Below are 26952 nucleotides of genomic sequence, written 5' to 3'. Positions count from 1 at the left end.
TTTTATATGATGTACATTTTACACAGTGTCACGATGTAAAGAAATGAAGTTAAAATAAAATCTTCATTTGATACATAGGTGCTACCATTCCAAGCTAGTCTAAATAGTTTAGGGATATTGATCTGGAATTTATAAAGAACGGTAATCAAAGAATATCATGATATATACGGTGAGTATTTTTTGTTAAAACATTGATGGGCAGGGGTGTGTATTGTCCAACAATATTAGACGTTACGATCTACATGTATTTGTAAATCGATATGAATGTAAATCACCAGTTGCTAAATAGTCTAATGTAAGAATCTCTATTAGCGCAGTCGGTAAAAGTCTTTCACTGCAAGAAAATAGACGTAAACTCGTAGGTTTGAATCCTGGTGCAGCCATTTTTATTTTTTATCTTAAAAATATCGTTCTTTTAAAACTCGAGCAAACCGAGTCTGCAACATTTTCAAATTTTTCGTTTTGGATTTTCTTTAGGGATTCTTATTTTCACTGTGTGTTAACTATCTGTGTAGTATACTTGATACCTGCATATAAAGCGTGTATGCTAAAGCAACACACATGACTGCTACAGAGACCATGACGTGGAGAAAATAATTATAAACCTTGCTGATACATCTAGTGATGACACGAGCGCTGACATGGAAACCGTCAGTATGGGCAGTATGACTGACACTGCCAGTGAAATGGACTTGAAATCATTGATTTGTATAATTAACTCGCTGTACTTTCTAATGGAATGAAATAAAAACAATATAATTGTATACAATCACTATCCAGATATATTGTAAAACGATTTCAAATTAATTATTTCATGTAAATTAAAAAAAAATAGTGTATCTTTATAACGTGGTATTGGTAAAGAATCGAACCAAAAACCTTTAGATCGGTAGAACAGCATCTATACTAAAACACATCACGTCACTGACGTTTGAAGGTAACAAGTATATCGATATATTCGTTATATACCAGTGTTTATACAATGACCTTTACGATAATGAAGTGCCAGGTCAATATTGTTGGACAATATACATGTATAGGAAGTTTTCGTAATGTTTATTTTTGATAGTAAACAATACTTGTTGTCAAAAATTGTAAAGAAATTCTGTTTAAATTGACTTTCGTTCATATATTGCTGCTACAATGTGTAAAACATGTATGTTTGTATTCCATTTAGGTGATTTACAAATGGCCTATATTGTTAGCACTGAAAGTGTCATTGCTAATATTTCTACTTAATCAACATACGGTTTGTGCAAGCAGTATATGTGACCAAATAAAGCCGACAGCAGCAACAGGTAAAATAAATAAGTGTGCTACACCCTCTTGAGAATTTTTTTTACATTTTAATACTCACAACAGAAGGTTGACATGCTGTGTGACATTTTTCAAAACTTTTCCCTTACTATCTCTAAATATTGTTAGTTCATACTTTAAAAATCTCCTTGTTAATGTATTTTCTGGTCCTTTGGGATAGTTTTACTTGTGTTGAAGATTGAATAATGCTAAAGCCGGTGCTAGGGGGACCTTAGAAATGTTCAATCAAACCAAGTCTTTTGACATTTGTTTTGGTTGCTCTCGATGGATTTTCCCTTTTCCTGATTTTCAGCGTTTAGAATTTATAACTATTCTAGGAAATACAGTCTAGGTTCCCAGCAGGGGTTTGACTAAATGGAAGATAGATACAGATACCTCTCAGTGTACTAGTATATGAAAACGTCACTTGTCATATGATAAATAATTCACCTACCAGTAGATGGTTTCATTAAAAAATGTCCAAAATGGTTTCATATTCAGGTATGTTTAAAACATACTTTTATTACAGGTCCAGCCTTTCCATATCTTCTTGATGGATTTCAAACAAATGTTGAAGTAAACATAATAGACAAACAGAAGACAATATCTGCTAAATGGTACTACGATTACCCAGGTAACAGAGCTACAATAACATTGTTTGAACATGGAATAGATGGACAACTTATTTTCAACTTCATAACAGATGAGATATACGAAATTTCAGGTATACGGTTATAATAAATCTTATCATAAAAATATAAACAATTAAAAAGGCATATTGCCATTGATGTTGTCTTGTGTATTAGAGAAATGTATCATTTATTGATTGTTTATATAAGTGGCATTTTTTTCACAAACATCACATAACGACATCTGCAAATTTCAACACTACAACGTTAATATCTATAGACATCACGAGGTCCATCATAAAGTACTTCGACATCTTATTCATAGTTATTTTACTCTTTTACTGTGTATGCTTACAACTTTGATGAATTACTCCAGATAATGTGTTTCCTTAGCTTACCTCGACAGAAATCATGTTAGGAAACAGGACGGAGATTAAATGACTTAGTAGATACAACAGATCTGGGTCCCATGTTTACTTGGCTGAAAGATGCGTAAACTTATATCATCAGACACACTCCGCTCATCTCTATCACTTCCAAATCCTACTTTATTACTGTTAGAAGCACTGTCTCCGTTGCCGTCACCTTTTTTACCACATTGCAAAACATATTTTTAATCTTTCTATATACATACAATTGATGTTGACCATTGTGTGTGACTGTAATTTTACAGGGAATACGTGTACAACAAGTACGCTTTCTACAAGTGATTATGTACAATGGTTTGGGATGTATATGTCACAGGGAAAACCTCATATCAATGATACCCAATCAGTTCTACATTTCGGAAAACGGTTTGGAGAGGTAAATTGAAATAGATAAATAAATAAATAAATAAATAAGCATATCCAGTATATTGAATTTTTAAAGAGGGATATTCATCAATGATTATGAAAAGAGAGTATTTAGATAGGAGAAGATGTTATTGATTTAGTCTGTTCATGAGAGACAATTAAAAGTGTCACATCTCTTTCACAAAATTGTGCCATTATTAAATCGTTGGCACTATATAATAAAGTGAAATATTAAAATAATATTAAGTACAAACTAAAACCTTATATACTTATATATTCATATTTTGTCTCAATTAAATCTATTATTGATATGCAAAATAAGTAACTTTGTCGTATTATAGGTTTACATTGGCCAGGAGAACGTTCGCGGTATAGTCGCCAACCACTGGAAAAGTTGTCTCAGCATCCCATCGTGGAATAATTTTACAATAGACTACTATTTCAGCGGTAATTATCAGGATGTGTCATGTTTTAAATTTGTCAAAATAAATTGAAAACCTAAAACTTTTACATCACTATCATATATTCTAAGTTTGAATAAAAAATAAAATAAAAAATAGAATATATGACTTCAATATTTTGTCACACTATAAAACTGCAATAACAGCTTCTACTTATATATTGAAAATTATTTTATCTGGTTTTCCAGCAAGCAATTGGTCTACCTCATCAACAGTATCGTCTGCTCCTCTGAAAGCGGAAGTCAAAGGTTATAAAACGTTTGTCAATGGGACTGTTTATAATATGCACCATGTCTATGATTACTTCAATTACAAACCCGGAAGTGACGCCATAGATGATACAGTATTCCAGGTTATATGTAATATTTTAACATTATACAATTTTACTTCCTTATTTTTATTGGTTACTTGGATTTGCATTTTCTTTTTAATTTGTGATAAGTAAAACATATTCCAAAATGGTTTGATTAGATATTTTCATCAATCCTCTGAGCCAGACTTGATTGACCCATGAATTGTGTTGTAAATTGAAATTTAAGTAAATACACGAGGCTATCTGATTTATACGAGGAGGCGTAGCCCCCGAGTATTTATCAGATTGCCGAGTGTTTTGATGTTCTTTCTTTCTTGTATCATAGTCAAACAGGGTCCCTGTTGTCACAATATGAAACCCTAGAAAAAAGGAACCAATGAACGAGCATCTGAATATGATATTTCTATCGCTTTTCCCGTTCTCTGCCGTCACAATAAGTAAACCCCAGCAAAAATAAGCCAATCAATGGGCCTGCTCTGGAGTGCGGGTAACTGATACCTGCACTCCAGTTAACGCACTGTACATGTATATGTATACGATTTAACTCTGACACATTTACAATTAATTGTAAAAGCATAACCAATTTCAGTACTGAATAATATTTTTATTTTTAGTATGTGATAATTTTTGATTGCTACATATATATTTTCCCATATAACAGAATTAAAACCTATCGCGGTCAACCACGAAGTACACATCAAACCAATATTTAGGGTGTTTGCACAATAACCAAAAAGGAATGGCATTAATTACTAGTAAATTAAACTTTCAAATGTAAAATGAAATTTCAGACATAAAACATTATACTGTTTAAAAAGAGATTAACCTTGAAGAAAACCCATTATAAATCTATTCTATTGAACATTTTAGACACCTCCGAATGTTTTCTGTCCGGGAAGAAAACAAGGGAAGCCATTACCAACTTTACCGAAAAGATTCTACTACAGAACAGAGAGAATATATCCAGATTTATCAGCCATTACATTTGAAGATGTGAGTCTGTGATATGACAATAATCACTTCTTTATTACCAATCAAACAAAATTAAGATTTATAATGATTACAATGTATAAGGTTTATATACAAAACAAAAATATAATCAATCAAAATATTTCCGTAGATAATTATATTTTCCTTTGTTCATTCCTCAACAAGGTTAAACTGTATTTTATAGACATGGTATGATGGGTCATTCCAATTATTCCGACGAGATTATCATCCACTCATACCTCTATATCCGATATATACAATGCACCCACTGACTGAGATACATGACTATAAAACAGGTTAGTTCAACTTATCATCTCAAAATAAAGCACACTTTTTAAAGAATTTCATAATTGTCAAATATATTTCTGTAACTACAAAATAACAGACACTTTCGTCAACGTCAACGCAATAAAACTTATTTTTTATTTATTAATTGTAAATCACGATGTGTTAATTCATAGTTTACGATTAAGTAAGCATTATTATAAAGATTATAGTCTGAGAAACCTAAGAAGATTTTATGATTTCAGGTGTTCGATATGTGATCGATAAATCTTACGGTAATTGTACGACGACATCATTGTCCACCAATTTAATAGACACGTCCCTCAATACTAACAAGTACAATGGGTCATTTATAATTGATTTGAAAAATCCCCTTCAGCTGTTTCATTTAGACTGGAATTACACTTACATTGGACAGGTACATACTTCATGTTTTATTTTCAATTTTGCTAATTGTAGCATATTTATATATAGTATTATAATGTAATAAAAATGTAAACACGACGCATACAATTATATAGGATATATCGTATTTCTATCTTTTGCATTATTTTAAATAATCAAACATTTCCACAATTCAGCTTTCACCTTTTAATCTTTTTGAAATATTAATGACGTCATCAAACTTTTGTTGCTCTCATCTTCTTGTTTTCTACAAACGTTGTAGAATCCAGTGAGGGGGATACTGTGCGATACCTACATTGCCCAAACGAAGAACCTTACAATCAACGGTTTTATAAGCAACCAAAATTGTACCATCACTTTCTACTTTACATCTGTAAGTACCTTTAGCGCATGTATGTCGTCCTGGCAAAATATGTTTTACTTCTTTACAATTTGTTAGCCCTTCGCTCTTCACTGGCCTATTTTTATGTATTTAGTTTGGCTATGAATTTATTTATCAGAATAGTTAAAACGGAAACCTTAAAAGTCCTACCTAGACGAGAAAGTTGAAAACGTGGCTTACTTGGTTAGTGCTGATTTGAGCATAATGCAATATGTTTAATTGAAAATGGTGTTATCTTAAATTAAGCGCCTGTCGCAGATGTGTTCTTACGTAGCCTTAAATGTGACTCTTGTGTGGTGCAATGTCATAAAAAGCGGGTTATGGTCCCCAAGTGAAAAAAATGATGTATCCTCGCGAGGAAACGACGAGGTGGTACTCAGTCAAATGAAAATTTGATAGGGGATAAAGTTTTAATAAATAGTCTTACGTTTTCAAAATATCTGCATGTTTCTTCATATTTCTTGATATGTTTTGCTTGATAATTTATATTAAGCTTCTATATTTAGAATGACAAAAGTTGATATTGACTTGTTTTCTTGTGCTGGACACACATGTGTTTATAACGTTTACACTAAACATATTTAATTGTTGATATCTGCTTAGTCGGTGCTGAGGGTCCAGAAACGTTACATTGGATGTTCAATTACCGTTCATGTAAGGCTTAAACAAACCGTGACTGCCAAAATTTTTAATTTTGCCATTTTGGGCGTTCTGAAATGTTTCCATCTTATCTGTTTATGTCCAATCAATTAGACGTTTGATTAAAATTAGCATATGCTCTTCATTAATGTATTGATAGTTTTTTCACTAAATTATCAACAGAAACAGATTGCTTCCTTTACAAAACGACAGCTTACAATGATTTTTTTTTAATTTATCCTGTCTCTCGAGCAATATGATGAAGTCGCCGGAGATTCATGTCATTTTTTTTTCTAGGTGCATATACATATTTTATAAAATTTTCTTCTTGCATACGTTATATTTCAATTCATTTTGGATACTTTTTCACAATAAAACGTTTCCATGGCTTATTCCTGATGGCTTTATGTGAAGATAAGTGGTGTTAAGAGAATTATTAAATTATCTGTCGTATTAGGTAGAAAGCGATATATGAAACTACAGGGATGTTTGCGCTGAAAACTGCTACAGTGCATGTGTTTAAAAGGTAGAAAAGGGAGAATCAATTAGGCATTGTTTTGGCATAAAACACAATCACAATGCCATTTGCCAGTGTCTTATGTTGGTCTCTTAACACAACGGCCAACATTAGCAATGTCAGCACACAGAAGCAATGCTATTTAGTAATAAAATGTTGCACTGAAAACTTCTAGTAAAACAGCATATATCTCGAAATTAATTATGGTCTGTTCTAAAGTTAGAAACACCATTGTAACATTTTAACAAAAAGTAAAATAAGTACGCACTATAAAAGGATTTCTTTTTCAGTAAAATATGAATGCTAAAAATTCCAAACATATTATCATTCCCAAAAAAGTCATATAAAATTAAAGTCATTTGTGACTTATTATTTTATTTCAGAAAGAATGGTCAAATTTTCACGACTCTGATAAAGGAATGACAAGCACATCTGTTCCTGTACAAATGGAAATCTATGTTTACGAGGTACAAATTTATTTCATTGTTTAACTTAAAGAACTAGTAAGACACTTTCAATTCAGAGATATAACAAAAATATTTAAATTTCAGAAAGTGTTAAGAAGTAATTACGCGTATCTGGGTAGGGTCAACATTAATTTCTTGACATATTATTGATACATTACAGTATATACAGTGTATTACCTTAAATGACAATAATCTATATGATCAAGTTACAGTACTTTTATGTCATGCATGTACTTTGTATTATGTATTAAAAAGACAATATTCAGGTACATAATCTATATGTTTTCAGAGAGACTTTAGTACCACTTTTAACTTTGTCGACTTCGACCCTAACCCGCCTAGTCTCGATGTTTTTGATATCAGCAAATGCTTTTTTGAAGCAAATAAAATCAGTTTTCAACTTAAGTTTCCAGGTAAGAGAGTATTCTTTTGTTTACCTTTCCAAATACAAATTCGCTATATTCTGTTTTTAACTTGAATCTACAAAACTATAGGTCAATATGCTAAATTCTAGTTTGACTTTGAATTTTAATCATCTATTAAACAGTACTATGAGTTATCATTTAGCAAACACGAACTATCTTAAACCGTGATTCTTGCCTGAACTAAATCTAAATTTTTCATACTAACCACAAAAAAAACAACAAAAAAACTTTTTTTATTGATGTCCTTTGCAAAATATTCACAATCGACACTTTTAATTTGTATAATGCAATTATCAAATTGATATAATATATTTACAAAGCTTATCTATGTTGGTTCGATTGGTATTAAATTATTCCATTTTAATAGGTACATTGGTTGCAAAGGAGGTTCCAACAATAAAAGAATGGTCGCATCTCATTCTTGCTGAAAACATGCAGGTTTCAATACTGAGAATTTCTAACATCAATATAGATTATGATGATGCCAATCTGTTTGTGAGTGCAACATTATTGGATAAAACAGCATATTCTGGTGAGTTCAGTTATTTTAATATTATCATAATGATTAATGAGATAAAAGAATGAAACTGGAGTTTTAACATTTTAACAAATTACTTTGAAGTAAATAGAGAAAACAAAATCAAGAAATGAAATTATTTAAATCATAGCCCTGGATTGCTCTTACTGATTCCTTCGAGAATAATAGATTAATTCTGTTATAACAGAGCATACAATGGTCACAGACAAGCTGTTATATACAATATTGATATATGAGTATTAACCATGACATGTGCCACATTACCGCATTATAATACAGAAATTACATCTTTATATCCACTGTAGTCCTTGTAAATGAAAACATAAATGATAAAATATCATAGAATTATATCGTAACAAACATATTAATTCTCGACATGATGTCAGAAATATTAAAAATTTATTATGTCCGTAAAAATAAAAGATAGGCAAAAATATGAGAAGAAAGTTCTGATTAGTATTTTTGAAGCAAGTAGAAACAATGGAACACGATAAAAAAATGAAACAAATGTGATACCGAATATGTTTCAACAAGCAACTTAAGGAGGGCTACCTTAAACATGTAAGATTATGAAATGGTGCTTGTGTAAGATGGTAAGCCATTAGTTTACAATCAAAAGAAACAAGTGATCTTAAATGTTGCGATTTGAGACTATTGCAGGGCACAGAACCTTTATATGTCAGTGTAATTATATGGTAGAAATAAAATATGCTTCCGTATCATAAGGGTATGGACGGTATTTTTAAATAACCACTCTATGAACAGGCTCAATCAAACAGGTCCTGCGGCATTTTTATCCCCCGCCGAAAAGGCGGCGGGGGATATATAAAAAGTCTCCGTCCGTCCGTCCGACCTTCCGTCCTTCCGTCCGACATTTTTGTCCGGAGCATATCTCAAAAAGTATTTGAGGTATCAACTTGAAACTTCATAGGTGGATAGACCTCATTGAGGAGGAGTGTAGTGCACAAGAATGATAACTCTACCCTGCATAATTTTTGAGATATTGCCCTTTGTTATTTTTCAAAATTAATTTTTGTCCAGAACATAACTCAAAAAGCCTTTGAGATATCAACATGAAACTTCATAGGTGCATAGATCTCACTCAGGAGGTGTGCAGTGCATAAGTATGATAACTCTACCTTTCATAAATTTTGAGTTATTGCCCTATGTTATTTTTCGTATTTATTTTTTCACCTGAGAGGAGCATAACTCAAACGTGTTTGAGATGTCAACATAAAATGTCATAGGTGGATAGATCTTATTGAGGAGGAATGCTGTGCGCAAGAATGATAACTCTTCCCTATATAGTTTTGAGTTATTGCCCTTTGTTCTTTTTCATACTATTTTGTCCGGAGCTTATCTCAAAATTATTTGAGGTATCAACTTGAAACTTCATAGGTGGATACATGTTACTGAGGAGGGGTGCAGCACACAAGAATGATAACCTACCCTGCATTATTTTTCAGTTATTACCCTTTGTTATTTTCAGCCATTAGTATTCACATAGGTTTCAAATCTGTTATCACTTCAGCCATCAGTTTTCATTACCAAAAGACCTCTTAAAATTGAATTATTCTGCTCTACTACATATACATTCTTCCAATGAGCAAACACATTCGGCGGGAGATGGCCATGTTGACATGGCTCTTGTCAATGTTGCCCAATATTTTGAGATTTTGTAACTTAATCATCCACAATTCATTTATTCAAGGGTATAAAGTGAGTGAACTCATAAAAATCAAAATAAAATTACATTTTGCCGGCCCTCCTTTCAATTTTATAATTTACTTCGCTTTATCGATAAATAACCCACGTGGCCCAAGGAAAGTTCTGTTAATATCCATTGGAATTTACCTGAAACGTTCAATTTATAAAAGATTAGGCTGTCTTTTTTATTTTTTAGGCAGATTTGAATTTTATCGTTAACATTTTCAAATATAAGCTGTTGGTCAATCACCTCTTTAACAATATATCGTTACTTCAGCTCAACTTAAATTTGAAACAAAATTAGCATAATGTCAATTTAATACCAAAGCGAACAAATAAAGTCAAATGACACTAGATGTGAAAGACAATGTGTTTTGTAAGTTACATACATAAATATTTGAACCAAGATTAGGTACTTATTAATGAACGATTAGGAAAACCAAAATCACATGTTTGTTGCTCAATAGACTACAATTACTACCTATATAAACTTGGAGAGAAAAATGCAGAATCAGAAAACGAACTATTAACGAGCTATCAACAAATTTATCATTAAAACCCTTTTCAACCTCAGATTTTTATCGCTTTGTAAGTACGTATCGTGTACAGTGTCTCATGGGATTTTTTACTGTACTTTATACTGGTATTACTGAGTTCAATAGTTCGATATCAAAACAATACTAACATTCTATCAATTAAATAATTATTTTTAATATCACTTTACATACTAGTATAGAGAATATTTGTTGATGTGCTTGTTTATTGTTTGTTCGTTCGTTCGGGTAATTAGAATATGAAACAAAACCCTCTTGAAACAAAAATTAAGGTTTACTTTTAGATGAAAATGACGATATTTGCTACAAAAATATATACATTATTAATCACTGATAAAATCTGTTGTTTGACTGATGGGAAATACTCACGAAACATCTATACATGATTGGTAATTGATTTGATTTTACCATTAGTTATATTTTTTTAACACTTGACCTTCTGAGTACTTTTTCTGCATTAATGTATTTTTAAACAATAAATAAGAAGTAAGAATACGTATCAAATACTAAAATTAAGCAGGCAACATTCAAAGTCAAATTGCGCAGACGTATAATAGTTTTTCTGATTAACTGGTTAAACAGATATTTTATGAAGTTCTCTGAAAGGTTATAGCACAATAAATGGGCTGGAGTATACGTAAATACCGTAGGAGTAAGGGTGATGTATGCCGGTGTAAACATGCGGCACAATATAACCTATGTAAATCTTTCTGAAGAGCAACAACCTCTTTACAACAACTGCAACAGTAACTCACAAATTAAAAGTTCACGATAATTGTAACCTCATTAACAATACTTCTCGGCATTAATCAAAACATCTGTCTCACAAATGATGTTGCTCTGCAGAGACTATACCGTATAAACATATCTTGTTATTTCAGCACAATTTACAAAAATCGTTGGCAAGGCAATGGAAAGACGTGACGATCAGATAATATATAACACATCAAGTCCGGTAAAATGTGCGAGTGATTGTGTAAACAACCCGAGTTTTATTTGTAATAGTTTTGATGTCTGCAGTGATGATTCATCGTGTCATCTCAGCAAGATGCACAGTGATGATGGTGTTGTACTTAACACCGTTAAAACATGCGACCATTATTCAAGTACATTATTTTTCGTTCCTTATTCCCCTTAAGTCATTTCGTGGCATCTGTGCTCAAGTGGTTAATGATGTTAGTTTTGAAACACATGCCTGTCAACAAGAAAATGTAAGCGGGAGGAAGCTATCCGTCCGTCCAGGTCGTCGGTTCTACAAGGGAGTGCTCTGTATTCTTAAATAAAAAAAGCTGGAAAGCCGTCATTCATTTTGTCTTAAACCCAGCAAAAACTTTAAAAAAGGCATTTACCATTTACACTGACAAAACTTGAATGGCCGTTTTCTCTTCTTTTTGTAAATCTAAGGTACAGACAATAATCTCAATAACAGACTGCTATTGTTTAGAGGCAATCGGTTGTTAATTTTAGTAAAAATATTTTGGGACAGACCTGTCACTGTTGCTGATACCGTTGCAATCAGACTTACATATGCTTTTCTAAAGCACATAGATTACTGCAGTACCTAGAGAATTAGTTGTTATGTGTCGCTTGAAATTAAGCATATTCTTATTCTAAAATGTTAAATATTTTTTGTAAGTTTATACGTTAGAAGATTTTTAAACGTGTTCGTATGAATATAGGAAACGTTGACGGCATTCCACCAGAAAAGAGCATTGCTGATGCTTATAAACGTCTGAGGACAAGTGTGTATAATAATACTTTAGTATTAAACAGATTTGGTGATAAAGTAAGTGAAATTTGTTTTCTGAAGCAAAGACCTTTTTTAATAAATCTGCAAGACAAGATATTTCACTCATGAAGTAAAATTGCTTGTCGGAAAAAGTTCAATTTCTTGATTTGATAAATCAATCTTTGTTATTCAAATACCTGATAAAATGTAAGTAGTGTAGCAGCAGGAATGGAAGGGAACTGTATTTCAGCAGGAAAGTATATTTTTTAACAATGTTATGGTTTCAGACATGTTGTATATTTTTTCAGGTATATACGGCCGTTGATGTAACATTGACGTTTGGTAAGTATTTGCTTACACGATGTCGTTTCATTCTAATTAAACAAAGCATTTTTCCGAGGGAAAATGAAATTGATTTTTTGACATCATCATCTTATTTTAAAAGAATTTTTCAAAAAAAAAATCTCAAATACTCAAATAAACATTTGGTATCCACAGACAGGCAGCGTTGGTACAGAATTTTGAACTACCAGTAAGCCCGCCATACAGACTGAAGTTCACCTTATTAGGTGAAATTTAAAATATTTAGTTATGTTTTATCATAGTGTGCAAAGTAAAAATGTTACAGCGGTTACATACATGTAAATGTCACGGGAATAATCGCTTAAACATTCATAGCAATACATATTGTAATAATCTTATAGCTATTGATTTAAGTATTTATTTTCATTTTAAGGCTGGGTGACTCGTGACGTGAATGTACCCGCCCAATTGTCGGGCGCCTACAGCTACGACGTTGAGGTGTCAGTACCTGCAGATGAGCACGTGTACACTATAAAAGTATGCAACTCTAACATTAGTAACTATATCTGAACGTCAGGTTGTTTATAGAATAACAGCACATTCGTTTTATCGATATGACTTTTCACACTAGATTGTTTTTATATCGACACTAAATACTATTGTTTTAATTGAATGTCATGTTTGTATAAAATTACACTGCAGGTACGTTATGATGACGGCTATAAAATGATCCGTTATGACCCACATTATGGACGCGCTATATACCCATACTATACTACCCATCCCTTGTCTATAGTAGAAGATTACAATACAGGTAAATATTGTATTACCTATCTACATGTACTTATATTTGTAAACATTCTGAGCAGTAGAAATCATAACGCCCTGCACAATACAAATAAAAAAATAAGTATTTATACTAGGGTACGTTTAAGGATATGCTTAAACTATCGTAGTATTACAATTCATTGCCTGTTTGAGTTAGCTGCAAATACAAGATTTCAAAAATACATCCGGGCAATATTCCCATGCTTACCAAAAAGCATATAATACAGTCAAACATATATCATTAAGTATTTTTAAACGTTAACTCATAATAGAATCTACAATCACTTTATGGCATTACATATATACAAATTCAATACTAATCATCTGCAGACAGTACAATTTTTTAAAATCACAGAATCGAATAATTTGTTGTGTATAATGTTGTCTGAAAGGCAAGCTATCATTGTGTATTATCAGTTAAGTAAGGTCACTATTTGTCATATGTTTATTGTTGTAGGTATGAAATACGTGACAGATAAAGCATATCGTAACTGCACAGTAACTCAGATTGGGGACTTTGATTTTGGTGCAAATATGTCTCCGAATCAGTCAGTTAATTCAACATACAAACTTTTCATAAAAGACCCCTTACAACTATTCCTTATTGACGACTCGTACTTTTTTGTTGGTCAAGTGAGTTAGTTTGAAATTTTATTATTTTTGTATTCTGATTTTTCCTCTTTGACTATTTTTCATGCTTGTTCTCTGAATTGTATTTTGAATTTGTTGAATTTGTTATTTATGCTTCTACTCCTGAATTTAATATTCATGTTTCTTGCCTTTTGCTGACTTTAGTTCATATTTAATATTGTCATGATTGTAATATGTCGTACATCGTCTTAACTTTCCTGAATTTAAAATAGTACAAAAAATGTCAGTTGCGTTTAATACTGTAATGTTTATTTTGCAGCAAACTGTCCGTGGAATGGCATGCAACGTATTTGAATCTTTACGGAAAGATTATATCTTTAATAACAAACCCGTAAATGCAATATTCCGATATTCCTTTCTTTCTGTAAGTATATACTTGTAATATATTGATAAATTAGTTTTCCTTTAATAATTTTCAAAACAAGTTTAAAAGGGGGAAAACAAATGTTGTTAAAATTATTCCTTTATTCAAACATGTACAATCGTAGTTCCTTAATGAAAAATAATCATCTTCTTTCATTGTTATATATGTTGGTAAACGTATTTACATATTCTTTGGTTTATTAAGCAAGGTGTATATAAGCCATTTTCTTTAATCACCACGTGATAAAATGACATAAAGTATATATCATATATTAATTACATTTATAAATACTATTTATGTGGTTCATCCATATATGTGTGCTTCATCAAAACGCTGAATCTAAGTAACCTTGTGAAATAATATATGAACTGTACTTTCCATATGCTAACGGTCATATTTAGAGGTTTAAATGCCGTATTATTATTAAATATATTACTATTTCGCGTTTGTCATTGATTTATTTATATAAGTATACAATGTTTATATAAAATATTGCATTTAGGATGATTGGATGGAAATCAGTGATGGATATTTAGGAGGTGCAATCGGTCAACCTGTTAGACTCGAAGTGACAGTCCTTCAGGTTTAAATTCACACAATTCAATTTATTTTCTTTTTGTCTTTGTTATAACACCTTAAAGTGTTTCAGTATATTTGTGTTGCTTATATTTTTTAGTTCATCTCATTTTTCAACTGATATTTTTCAAATCCCAAACAGTTAATTTTATTTAAGATGAATTTAAGCTCTTTCTTTTGTGTTAATACTTTTTTTAAGTTGAAAACGTACAGGTTAATGCTAAGCCGTTGCGCGTGTAATTATCTTTCATGTAAGATTTCGTTGCTTCCAAAACTAAAAGCGTTCACATATTGCTGTGTAAACAATCCTTATTAATAAGCAACTATATTTATACAATTATCCTGCAGCCAACATACTACATGGAATATAATTTCTACAACTTCGATGTAGGACATCCAGATCTTTCTGTTTTTGACGTGCCACATTGCTACAAAACACAAAATACAAAGCAGTTTCAAATCACTTTTCCAGGTAGGATTCCAAAAGCTTAAATTCTTGAAGTGTCAAAGTTGACAACGCAAGTGTTATATTTAGCAATCTAAGATGTCTTTAATTGAGAATACCTTTATTAACTGTGCAAATGACAAACAATTAAAGTTATTTAATAATCAGCTCATTAGACGCCATTGAACAGGAAAAGAACATAATCTTTTTTTGATAAAATTCTATTTTCTTCGACGATTTGCAGGAAAATATGAAGAATATCTACGGACCAGTACTAAAATATTTCTGATAGAAGCAACATTCAAAATGTCCAAGTTATCTGGTGCATCTATACACAGATTTCAACAAACACGTCTTGATCATGATAATGATAATATATATCTAACAAGTTCTCTTGTTGAACAACCGAACAAATTGTGTAAGCACTTTTAATACATTTTAGTTATAAACGAAATTGATAGCTGTTTTCGCATATTGTTTTATTTTAAACGTTTGTGAATGCCTTTGTATAACCAAGTTACCACCTTAATTAAACAGACTATCTACACTCAGCTGGTCAATTTCTTTTTGCTCATCTGTACAATAAAGTGACATTTGAGGAATGGTCAGAGATTAGCATTAGACAAATTAGACTTATTTGATTATTTCTCTCTTGTGAAAAAGTATGACTTCATGTGTTTTAAAAATAGAACTTACATTTACATCATATTTGTGTTTTTACGGAACTACCACTTGCTTCTTTTATTTTGTCAACCTTTATATAAGGAAGAACTAGAAAAATATGATTGTCAATATTAAGAAATACAACAAAAACAATATGCTGCAATGAAAGAAGCTTCCTTACTAGGCTGCATAACTAAAAATAGTGCTTTTGATTTGTTCACGAAATACCCAATCTGGCCTTCTTAGCAGTTTTTTCCTGAACATATCTAAATGAACTGAAACTTAACACATTTGATGAATGCGCTATTTATTTCATTATTAAATCCGAAATTATTTATGTGTTATTCATTAAATAACATACAAATTTATGTTTCATTTTTGTTTATGCATCTTACAGTATATTTCACCAGACTGAAGAGTGGATATGTTCCAGAACATGTCGACAAAGTTGTAACTGTTCCCCAAAGTCCAAGCCAGTGTGCCGCTACGTGCTTTAGTAATACAGATTTCATTTGTAACAGTTTTTATGTATGTACCTCCAGCAACCAGTGTTTGCTAAGCATACAACATGTACCGGATGGTGCAAATCAAGAACATACAACATGTATTTCTTATTCAAGTAAGTTTGTGTAAATGTCCGAATCTGTTCCTGCAATAAAATATAATTGAATGACAATTTAAAAATTATTTACGTTCATTAAAATGTTGTGACATACTGAATTATTTTAAAATATATACCAAGTAAAATTATCTTTTTGGATAACATGTATTTTAAGGAAATCAAAAAATTTTGCAATTCGAGGCTTTACTTTCCTACAAACAGACTTTGAGCTATTTTCATATAAGATATATCTATTACTTATTTTAGGAACCGTGGACCAATCAACGACTGAATCGACCAATCTTATAGCGTTTTTGAATTTACAAAATTCCATCTTCCAGAATAATCTTACAATGAAAATTCCTATACCTGGGACAGAAAAGGTGAGCTATGACTTAGAACTTGATATATAATGTAATGGCATTTGTCTAATATGTTGTACGAGATAACTATGCTGCTATAGTTATGCACGTGCTGATCATACTGTAATTTTTTTCTTTTTTCTTTTCTTGTATAAGAGGATGTTTGTTATATGAACATTAAATGATTAATTGTTGATTCTATGATTTCTGAATCACCCCTCGTAAATATAACGAAATAGTTAGAGATAGTAAAGTCTATTATTACTAGGCTTTTAAGACATAAATTTATGTTGAATAGTAATTAGTAGTATGCATATAGTTAAGGTGTTAAAATAACAACCATCAAGCTAACAAAGGCTGAGATAATAATGATACACTAGCTTAGAAGTTCAATATTTCATTATGATTTACAGAATAAAGTTTTCCCTGCAAAATATATCAAAGACGTTTTTCTATCAGACAAACTTCACGATAGTAAAGGTAATTAGACACTCGGTCTCGAAGCCATGTTATAAACATGGTGTAACTGCATCTGCCTTCCATGTCCCATATAACACATCCTCGTCACAAAATGTTTAATTATTAAAAATATAACACATCCTCTTCACAACATTTTTAATCATAAAAAAACCCTTTCATTTTAAAACAAATTTTCTTTCGTGAATTGCCTTTTCTTTTTATAATTTGCATCTTTCCCTCCCAAAAACACAACCGTACCCCGTACCCCTGTAACAAACCGACTCCAACCCCAATTTTTCGGTCGTTTCCATCAGTCTTCAGCTAAGGGTATGGAACGCCGTGACTGTCTTATGTAATCAATGTTTTTGTTATCTTGTGAAACGATGATATTATTTTGTCGTATGAGCATGTTAACATGTGCAATTTACATCATGTCTTGTCAAAGGAACATGCTTACATGTACAAACAGCATGTTAACATGTCAAATTATTATGATGACATGTGCAGACAACATGCTAACTTGTCAAAGTATCTTGATGACTTGTGCAAATGACATGGTAACTTGTCAAAGTATAATGATGACTTGTGCAAATGACATGGTAACTTGTCAAAGTATAATGATGACTTGTGCAAATGACATGGTAACTTGTCAAAATGTAATGATGACTTGTGCAAACGACATGTTAACTTGTCGAATTATTGTGATGACATGTGCAAACAGCATGTTAACTTGTCAAAGTATCATGATGACTTGTGCAAACAGCATGTTAACATGTCAAATAACCATGATGACTTGTGAAGACAACATGTGAACTTGTCAAAGAATCGTGATGACTTGTGCAAATGACATGTTATCTTGTATCATGCTGACATGTCAAAACGTACTGTTAACTTGTCAAAGTATTATGATAACTTGTGCAAATGCCATGCTAACATGTCAAAATTCCTTTATGACATGTGTAAACAGCATGTTAACTTGTCGAATTATCGTTATGACATGTGCATACAGCAAGTTAACATGTCCAAGTATCATGATGACTTGTGCAAACGACATGTTAACTTGTCCAAGTATAATGATGACTTGTGCAAATGCCATACTAACTTGTCAAAATTTCATGATGACATGTGCAAACAGTATGATAACTTGTCAAAATGTCATGATGACTTGTACAAACGCCATGTTAACTTGTCAAAGTATCATGTTAACTTGTCAAAATTTCATGATGACATGTGCAAACAACATGTTAACTTGTCAAGGTATCGTGATAACATGTGCAAATGCCATGTTAACTTGTCAAAATATCATGATGACTTGTGCAAACGACATGTTAACTTGTCAAATTATCATGATGACTTGTGCAGACAACATGTTAATTTGTCAAAAAATCGTGATGACTTGTGCAAAACACATGTTAACTTGTTAAGGTATTATGAGCATGTCATCACAATAATTCGACAAGTTAACATGCTGTTTGCACATGTCATCATGAAATTTTGACAAGTTAACACGTCGTTTGCACAAGTCATCATAATATTTTGACAAGTTAACATGTCGTTTGCACAAGTCATCATGATACTTTGACAAGTTAACATGTTGTCTGCACATGTCATAATGATTATTCGACAAGTTAACATGCTGTTTGAACAAGTCAGCATTGTCTTTAGACAAGATATGATGTAAATTGCACATGTTAATATGCTTAAATGACAAAATAATATCATCATTTCACAAGATAGCAAAAACATTGATAGCATAAGACAGTCACGGCGTTCCATATAAGGGCCTCAAAAAACAATATACTAAACAAATGCCAACCTTCGCTTCAAAAATTAAACATGTAGTGAAGGCTGGCTTGGGTTTACTTGACTTAGTTTATTTCATTCATGTCTACAGCTTCCCGTCCCGCCATGTCAAAAAACCTCAGTATTGTTCCTTTCTGTGAAAAAACGAAATAGACGACACACTTAGTAAAAAAAACAATTATGGCCTGTGTTCGAATATTTAAACTATGACTCATTTAAGTTTATGTTTTGTCTCCTTTAATGTAAGTTTTATGAATCTTTCGTTTTGTTTTTTAGAAACAGATGTTGGGAAGGCAAAATAAGATCTCTAGAACTCTAGTGCTATGAGTTTTTGATTAATTGGCGCAAAACAACATTTTTTTTCAAAAGATATATTTGTTTAAATACTGATAAATATTTGAGGAAAGTATCGTAAAACCAGATCCTAAAAGTTCCACTTCAAATTCCATATATCATATGTCTTATAGAGGTTGTTGGGTCTGGCAAAGTTTTATTCGAAGGAGAAAAGGGCGTTGTACAATAGATTATTTTTCATCAAATATTATAGACACAAGGCACAAAAAGAAAATGTCTACCGTTTTTCATTGAAAATAAAAATGCGTACGATTCATTAAAAAGAGATATTTTACGGGTCATATTTTCAAGAGGTTTAAAGCAAAAATATGATAGACAAGATCAGCAAGGAAAGGCGGCGTTCAATGAACAAACCTGTGTTGAAAATCAACTTTTAAATAGACCGCATATGGGTGCAATAACCAACTTTAGAAATGGGACTGCACACGTGCTCCATATTAACAAGAGACATTGTTGTAATTGTATGAAAGTTAGTATTTTTGATACAGTTAGAATATGAGAAACATGTTTTACTTGAATGTACATTGTATACTTAAAGTAGGCCTGAATTATCAAGCAAAGCCGAAGATATATTTGATGAGTTTAAAACTCTCATATGTAGTTATAGATTGAATTACTTTACTACATGAAAAATTTAATGTTGAAATTAACTAACAAATGACTATACTAAAGAATCGTCAACTGGTTTTAAACATAATGAAGTATTTAATATCTATAAATGAAAAATAATTAATGTGAATGTTTATCTCTTGACGATTTTTTTTTATTAAATTGGTCTTGAAACACGCTATCATTATTCCTTTTTTGTATATCAAACAAGCAGGCTTATGTTAAATAAGATTAAATTTAACTATAACCATAGCATAAATATTAAACTATATACGTTAAACAACCACGAACCTTACTTACCCTGGTTCTGTTATTTTCAGATAATGCTCTCCTTAGTTTCAACATGTACTCACAGTCTACTGTCGTTCCTGAAGACAATACGTTGTCGTACATAGATATAAGTAGCTGTGCAAGCGCCTGTCTAACTCAGAATTCGTTCCAGTGTGGAGGATTCAGTTATTGTGGAAACCAGTATTTGTGTGTGATTAGTAAAACACACCCTGATTTGTTGGATAGCAAAGATATACAAAGCAACCCGAATTGTACAACATACAACAGTACTGATTAATATTCATTTATCATTTTGTAATTGACTCTTACACAAACAAGCAATTCTCTGCTTATATTACCAAATGTTAGTATGTTATCTTAATAATTTGCCGCTAAAATTAGAAACGACGACTGTAAAACAACTCTGAATTAATCAATGTTATTTCAAATATGCAACTTTTCTCAAAATAATTTTTTTGATATTTCTCAGAGTAATATTGCAGTATTATTTTATGTAACTGTTTTGTAATTTCAGGAAATTATATAAATGAATATGTTAAAATAGAGGGCACAGTTTCATTTGACAAGACATCGATACCTTTTGCAACACTAGAGACCGATGAAAAGTGTGCCCAGTCATGTACCAGTAACATTGAATGTAGAATGTTTGAATATTGTACTAATACAAGACAATGTGTACATTATTTCGAGAGAACATTTGGGCCACAGAAAAATGTGACATTTACAGCTTGTAATCTCTTTATGAGTAAGGATCATTTCCCTTTTAGTTATCATCAAGCAATCCGTACTTTATTAATATTCTTGGGAAAGCCAAAATGACTAAAAACAACAAATATTTGTTCTACACCGTACTAGATTGTATTCAATAAGATTTTACTCTAAAATTTGTGATTAAATGAGCTTCACTGACGTCAAAAGCATTTTAAAAAAAAACAACACGAAAGTCTTTCGTTGATCGATAGGGGCACTTAAAATGGAAAAGGGGTAATAAAGAAATGATGTACTCCGAATTAAATTGATTTGATTCTTAGTTTAAAATTCGAGTTCAAAACGCTTTTCATATTTAAGTAATTTTTTACAAAGAAAATTATTATGATGGAAAAAAACGAGAGTTGATTGAATGATCTGAAAGTTTACAAACAAGTTAGATGTCTAGACCTTTATCAAATGCTTAAAAGCAATCCCGAAACAAATATGCCCCTGCATGTGGAGCTCTAAGGTAAAAAAAAAACTAGAAAAGACAAAAAATATCCATACGTATTGGCTAGTTTGGCCAGGGCTGTTTCCAATGTTTTTATTTCTTAATTACACTAGTTAGCTTCGATCAACATCTCCATTGATTGCAAGGTGTGCTGATTTTGCTTGATGACATTGCATTAAGTTAATATACATCAAAATAAGTAGAATTTACTTGAAATTCGGTATCGGAGTATTTATTCTTTTAGGCATGAAAATCATCCTATTTATAATATGATATAATCGAAAGTTTTTTATAAAATAAAGTTTGTCTGTTATAACACTTTGTGTTTTTTTAAAGTAGAAATAAGACATTTGGATACTATAACTTACAGTATTTTATTGTTGTTTGTCGGGGATTTGTTGTTATTATTATTATTACTTAATATTTTTGTTGTTGTTTTTTTTAATTGCAAGGCGTTTTATGTCTGAAATATTTTTTTACTTAACACGACAATATATATACTTTACAGGCAACTTCGACAAGGATTTCCAGTCAATAAACGCAGGGACATATACTTTTACGTCTGTATTATCATTCCAAGGGGTAACCAAAAGTGACTGTGCAAAAAAGTGTGTTCAGTTACAGAACACTGATTGTAAAGGTACATGAAACAATTAACTGTCCCCTATAATTTGTACTTAATTACTTCATATCAAAACTAGATAAACAAAAGTTATTACATGTATGTATTTTTACAGAATTGAACTGTTTTTATAGTAATTTTCATTAGATATGATAATACGAGTATTACCCTACGAGTATTACCCATGTCTTAGTTTGTTTCTTACATGCGCTCAGTGTTTTTCATTTATTTTGGATCTTTATTCATGATCGCTTCAAGTGAAAATTACATGGCATTGTTTTCATATAAAAGGTCTTCTCTAACAAAATACCAGTTTTGTGCAATCAAGATTTGTATGTAATTGATGATATTATCATTTATTTACAGAGTTTTATTACAATGATAAAGCAACAACTTGCTACCTCCCTGGTAGCAATGGTATTGTGACAACAGGTTCTGGAGAGTTCTGTGACAAATATAAAAGTAAGTTTTATAAGAAAGCATTAATCATTACTTAGTGAATAAGCAAGTTTTGTGAATAAGCAAGATTTAGAAAAGAGTAGTTTTGTGATTAAGGATTTGTGATGAGGAGTATTAAATGTGAAACAAATTCATGAGTGATTTAATGAAGGATATATTTAATTGTGAAATCATTCAGTGAATGAGTAATAAAGTGAAGAAGCGAAAGTGAATGAATGAATCAAGTAAGGTTTAATTTAATGAATGAATGAATGAATGAATAAATAAATCCATGAATGATTCGGTAAAGGCATTTAAGAGGCGATATAGTGAAGGAGTGGTAAATAAGTGATTTGGTGAATTAGTTATTTAGTGATTCAATGATTAAGTGAATGAGTAGTTAAGTGGTTGAATGTAAAATTGTAAGAAAGATTTATTGGTTGATTATGAAATTGCAAGACTGATTTAGGGTAAATATGATTTATAAATTCAGCCTCATATCAGCAGAGTAAATAAATGGTCAATCTTGCCCTAAATAGAATTTCAACATAGTATTGAAAAAAGTAAGCCGTTCGTAAGTTTGTATACATTATGATAAATTACTTTTTGGGAAGGCTCATTTTCGACTCATTTTCTAACTGTTTGCGTTTTCTTCGTAGACGTTTCCTTGTTAATACTTGTATACGATTCTCTTTCAGGGATATTTTTCCCATCATCAAACACGAAACCTAAGACATCTCGGACATCTTCTACGAGTCAAAGCTCACTAGTTTCATCCACACCAAATAAAAGTATGATATGTACTTACCTTAGTGGGGTTACCACTTTAAACAAAAGATATATATATTGTGAATAAATTGTGATTAATACCACTTTAATTTTCCACGTTAAATGAATAAATAAATATTAAATATTAAAACCGAAAATACGGTATATAATGTTATATTCTGCTTTATACGTAAAATAATACAAACCATAAGGTTTGAAAAGATAAGCTTATATCTATTTGCAACGATATTGGCCATGAATATTTTATTTTACCACAATTTACGTGACATTAAAATGTAAACTTTACAGAACCAACAGTGTCACAGAAATCTATGGTAACAATGAAATCTACATCTACAATTCAACCTACAGTTAAATCATCTAAATCTATGACATCTACAAACAATTTGCCTTGTTCGTCATTACAACGTCAGACTAATAATGGGTCTAAAAATTCTACAGGTAGTCATTATATTATACATAACAATATACACTGAGAAATAAAATCAACGGAAATGCATTTTGTTTTTCAAACATATCATTATCATCATTTCAAGAATTTACAAATTAGTTTAAGAGATATTACTAGGAACGTTTGCTGGTACATGTAATGAGCTAAAAACTTCTTTAATGAAATTAATTGTTAAATTATACCTGAGCTAATAGATTTAGAGATATTTTTATATTGAAAATAGATCTTAAATATTGCAAGTACAAATAATTCGATGGATATCTGGTAGTAGCCATTATATTGTCTTTTTAATACTCGTGCCAATTTTGCGACTCCGTAAAAATAGTTGCACAGCCGTGCATATATTTTGACTTTATTTATTTGCGTTAACAAATATTATATTATATATATATTATTATTTTATTTTATATATATATTTAATATATATATTATTTATTAATATATATTATATATATTTATTATTATATATATTTTATATATATTTTATTTATATTATATAAAATATATTATAGGGTGTAAAGACGCGCTAAATTTTAAATTTTACCTATAGGCGCGTCAATAAAAATGATTCTTTTGTATTGATTTTGAAAGTCCTTTTATTTTGGGCATGTGTAACATTTTTTAAAATTCATGTCGGTTCTTTACTGATTTTTTGAACCCGTGAATAAAATAACATTTTGCTCGCCAGAGGTTCGCATTCAACTCGTTCAATAAATTCAGTATTGACCAAGTACTCATTCTGTATCCTCTATTTATGATCTATATAACATGAAGTAAACTATATCATGCTATATATTATATAATTAACCCTTAATCTGCCGGTTTTTAAACTGTACATTAGCAACTTTAGTAATATCAGAATGAATATTTTAATTTGGTCAGCTTAAGGTATAGAGTTTGGTCAGACTAAACAGGTTTGCAGGTTGACAAAGGCTAATCACTTTTGGTTTCAGCTGGATAAGACTTAAGCATTTGATTTAAGTTCATTCAAAAACTGCCCGGTTGTTGTTTTTCATTTTGTAGACGCACAGAATACTTTGATCATTGCCTCCTATGAGCATGTTTAATTAAACAGAATGTGCTAAATTTCATTTCAACCATTTGATTTCATCATTATTATTATTACTATTACTATTATTATTTTAGAATTTTTCTCTTATTTTCTGAAGTACTATGATCTCAATCTATCTCTTTCTACCTCGTATTTTATTTTTCTGTTTCCAGGAACAACAGTTGGTATTGGTGTTGGTACATTTCTACTTGGGTTGTTGATTGGAGCTGTTGGTGTATTTTTATTTAAAAGATACTTTAATAGAGCAGATGAATTAAAAACAAATTTTATTGAACACGAGGAAATGTGACTTGCTGTGTTTTAGTAAAAAGAAAATAAAACAAGTAAAAAATGGCATAACTTGGCAAAAGATGTTCATACCTCAGGACAAGCAAAATCTCAAACATCGTGTTGGGTTTTTGGCAATAACATAAATATTAATCAGTTCAGAATTGTCCAGAAATGAAATAATTAAAAGAATATGCCGCTTTTATAGGAGGTTTATCTCACTTACAATAAAGGAACGATTTTATTGGGTTTTAAATACAAAATGATTGATCTGTTTATGGTAAAAATCGAGCTTTGACTGAAAAGGGAACACCTATGCATTAATAATAACTACGGCGACAGCCTGATGAAACAATCGACATTGGCGGTAAACTAGCTCATATGACCGATTTGGTCTAAAAATTATGTGAAATGAATAATTATCGTGTTAAACTCAATGATGAATGTGTCTATTGATAAAAGCATTTTACATCGAAGAAAATACTCGTTTTACTCTGTTTAATGAATTTATATGCTTATATTTATAATATGAAATCATGTGTGTAAATAAACTAATATGTCTGGTTGGATCTTCCTAAATTTGGTGATAATTTTAACATTGATATGTTATTTTTCAATCAAGTTTCTAGCAAGGAAAATCAGTTTCAAAAGAAGTACATGTATGTTTAAAGCCTCTTCACGTATTTAAGGTGGGTGAAATAACGTAAAAAAATACCCCAAAAAATATGAAATTGTAACAAAATGGAGGATAAAAAATCATTGTTTTTCAATTATAAATTAGACAATCGTCGGGCAATACCTCGGCATTTCTATAACGGTACTAAGTCTTATTAAAATTGTACTCCAGTTACTGTATTGGAAAAAAAAAAAAAACTAATTCCCTTAGTTTTTTTTTTTATTTTAATTATTAAATGATGCTTCTGGAATTTGCGTTTTTTAATGTTTCTGTTTAGTTTGAAGGTGGTATTAATCGCTTGCAAAACAATAATTCTAGAAGGGAATTATTATTACATTCTATTGCCCTTATTTCATTAATTTTTGGTTTGATACTGATGTATGAGATTTTTGTTTTCACGAGAATAAACATAAACAAAGACTGCATACATTGTCATTCCATTTGTAATCATAGAATGGTGCATGTGAACACAATTTCCTTTCCAACCAGAATTATCAAGGCTGGCCAGATTCCAGCTGGGTGAACGAAAACTGCAATGTCATGGCCGTCCCATTCAAAAATTTCCCCTCTGTTTTTGTCGGGTTAGGGCCGATCCAGTAATTTATTATTAAAGGGGTAATAAATGAAGATTATTAATATGTAGATATGATTACAGTATAGATAGGTAAAAAAGGTTGTAGTAATAGGCATGTAGAATTATATGGCTTAGATATCAGATATTGTTGATATAGGTAGTAATATAGGTATGTTATAATATAGGTATTGAGAAACCGGTAGGTCAATAAAATTAAATTTTGAGAAAATCCAGTTAATGTCAGTTATTTTTAGTATAATTATTTTTTATTGTTCCAGCACTTTTTAGCATTTTTATACATGTATATAGGTATGTAGATATAGGTATGCAGATAGATAAAGATATGCACATATAGGTATGCACATATAGGTATGTAGATATAGGTATGTAGATATAAGTATGTAGATATAGGTATGTAGATA

General features: G+C 30.9%; 1 protein-coding gene across 1 annotated transcript; it reads left to right on the top strand.

Annotated features, from left to right (window-relative positions):
• On the top strand, positions 1 to 25400 carry LOC132755602 (uncharacterized). The gene is made up of 33 exons (XM_060746490.1): positions 1 to 169; positions 1178 to 1298; positions 1826 to 2020; positions 2599 to 2729; positions 3061 to 3166; positions 3369 to 3532; positions 4364 to 4486; positions 4668 to 4779; positions 5014 to 5186; positions 5436 to 5546; positions 7095 to 7178; positions 7468 to 7591; positions 7971 to 8135; positions 11284 to 11508; positions 12082 to 12188; positions 12440 to 12473; positions 12868 to 12971; positions 13137 to 13248; positions 13720 to 13895; positions 14173 to 14277; positions 14780 to 14860; positions 15202 to 15325; positions 15543 to 15716; positions 16359 to 16580; positions 16830 to 16945; positions 17338 to 17404; positions 20470 to 20706; positions 20955 to 21185; positions 22150 to 22281; positions 22630 to 22725; positions 23400 to 23492; positions 23779 to 23931; positions 25166 to 25400. Exons 1-33 carry the CDS (start codon positions 158 to 160, stop codon positions 25300 to 25302), a joined length of 4347 nt encoding a protein of 1448 aa, XP_060602473.1. The 5' UTR covers positions 1 to 157; the 3' UTR covers positions 25303 to 25400.
• Positions 25401 to 26952: the final 1552 nt, after the last annotated feature.

This window comes from Ruditapes philippinarum, unplaced genomic scaffold (assembly GCF_026571515.1).
Source record: "Ruditapes philippinarum isolate M1 unplaced genomic scaffold, ASM2657151v2 ctg728_1_1_1_1, whole genome shotgun sequence".
Lineage (NCBI taxonomy): Eukaryota > Metazoa > Mollusca > Bivalvia > Venerida > Veneridae > Ruditapes > Ruditapes philippinarum.
This window is presented reverse-complemented; position numbering and strand designations above follow the sequence as displayed.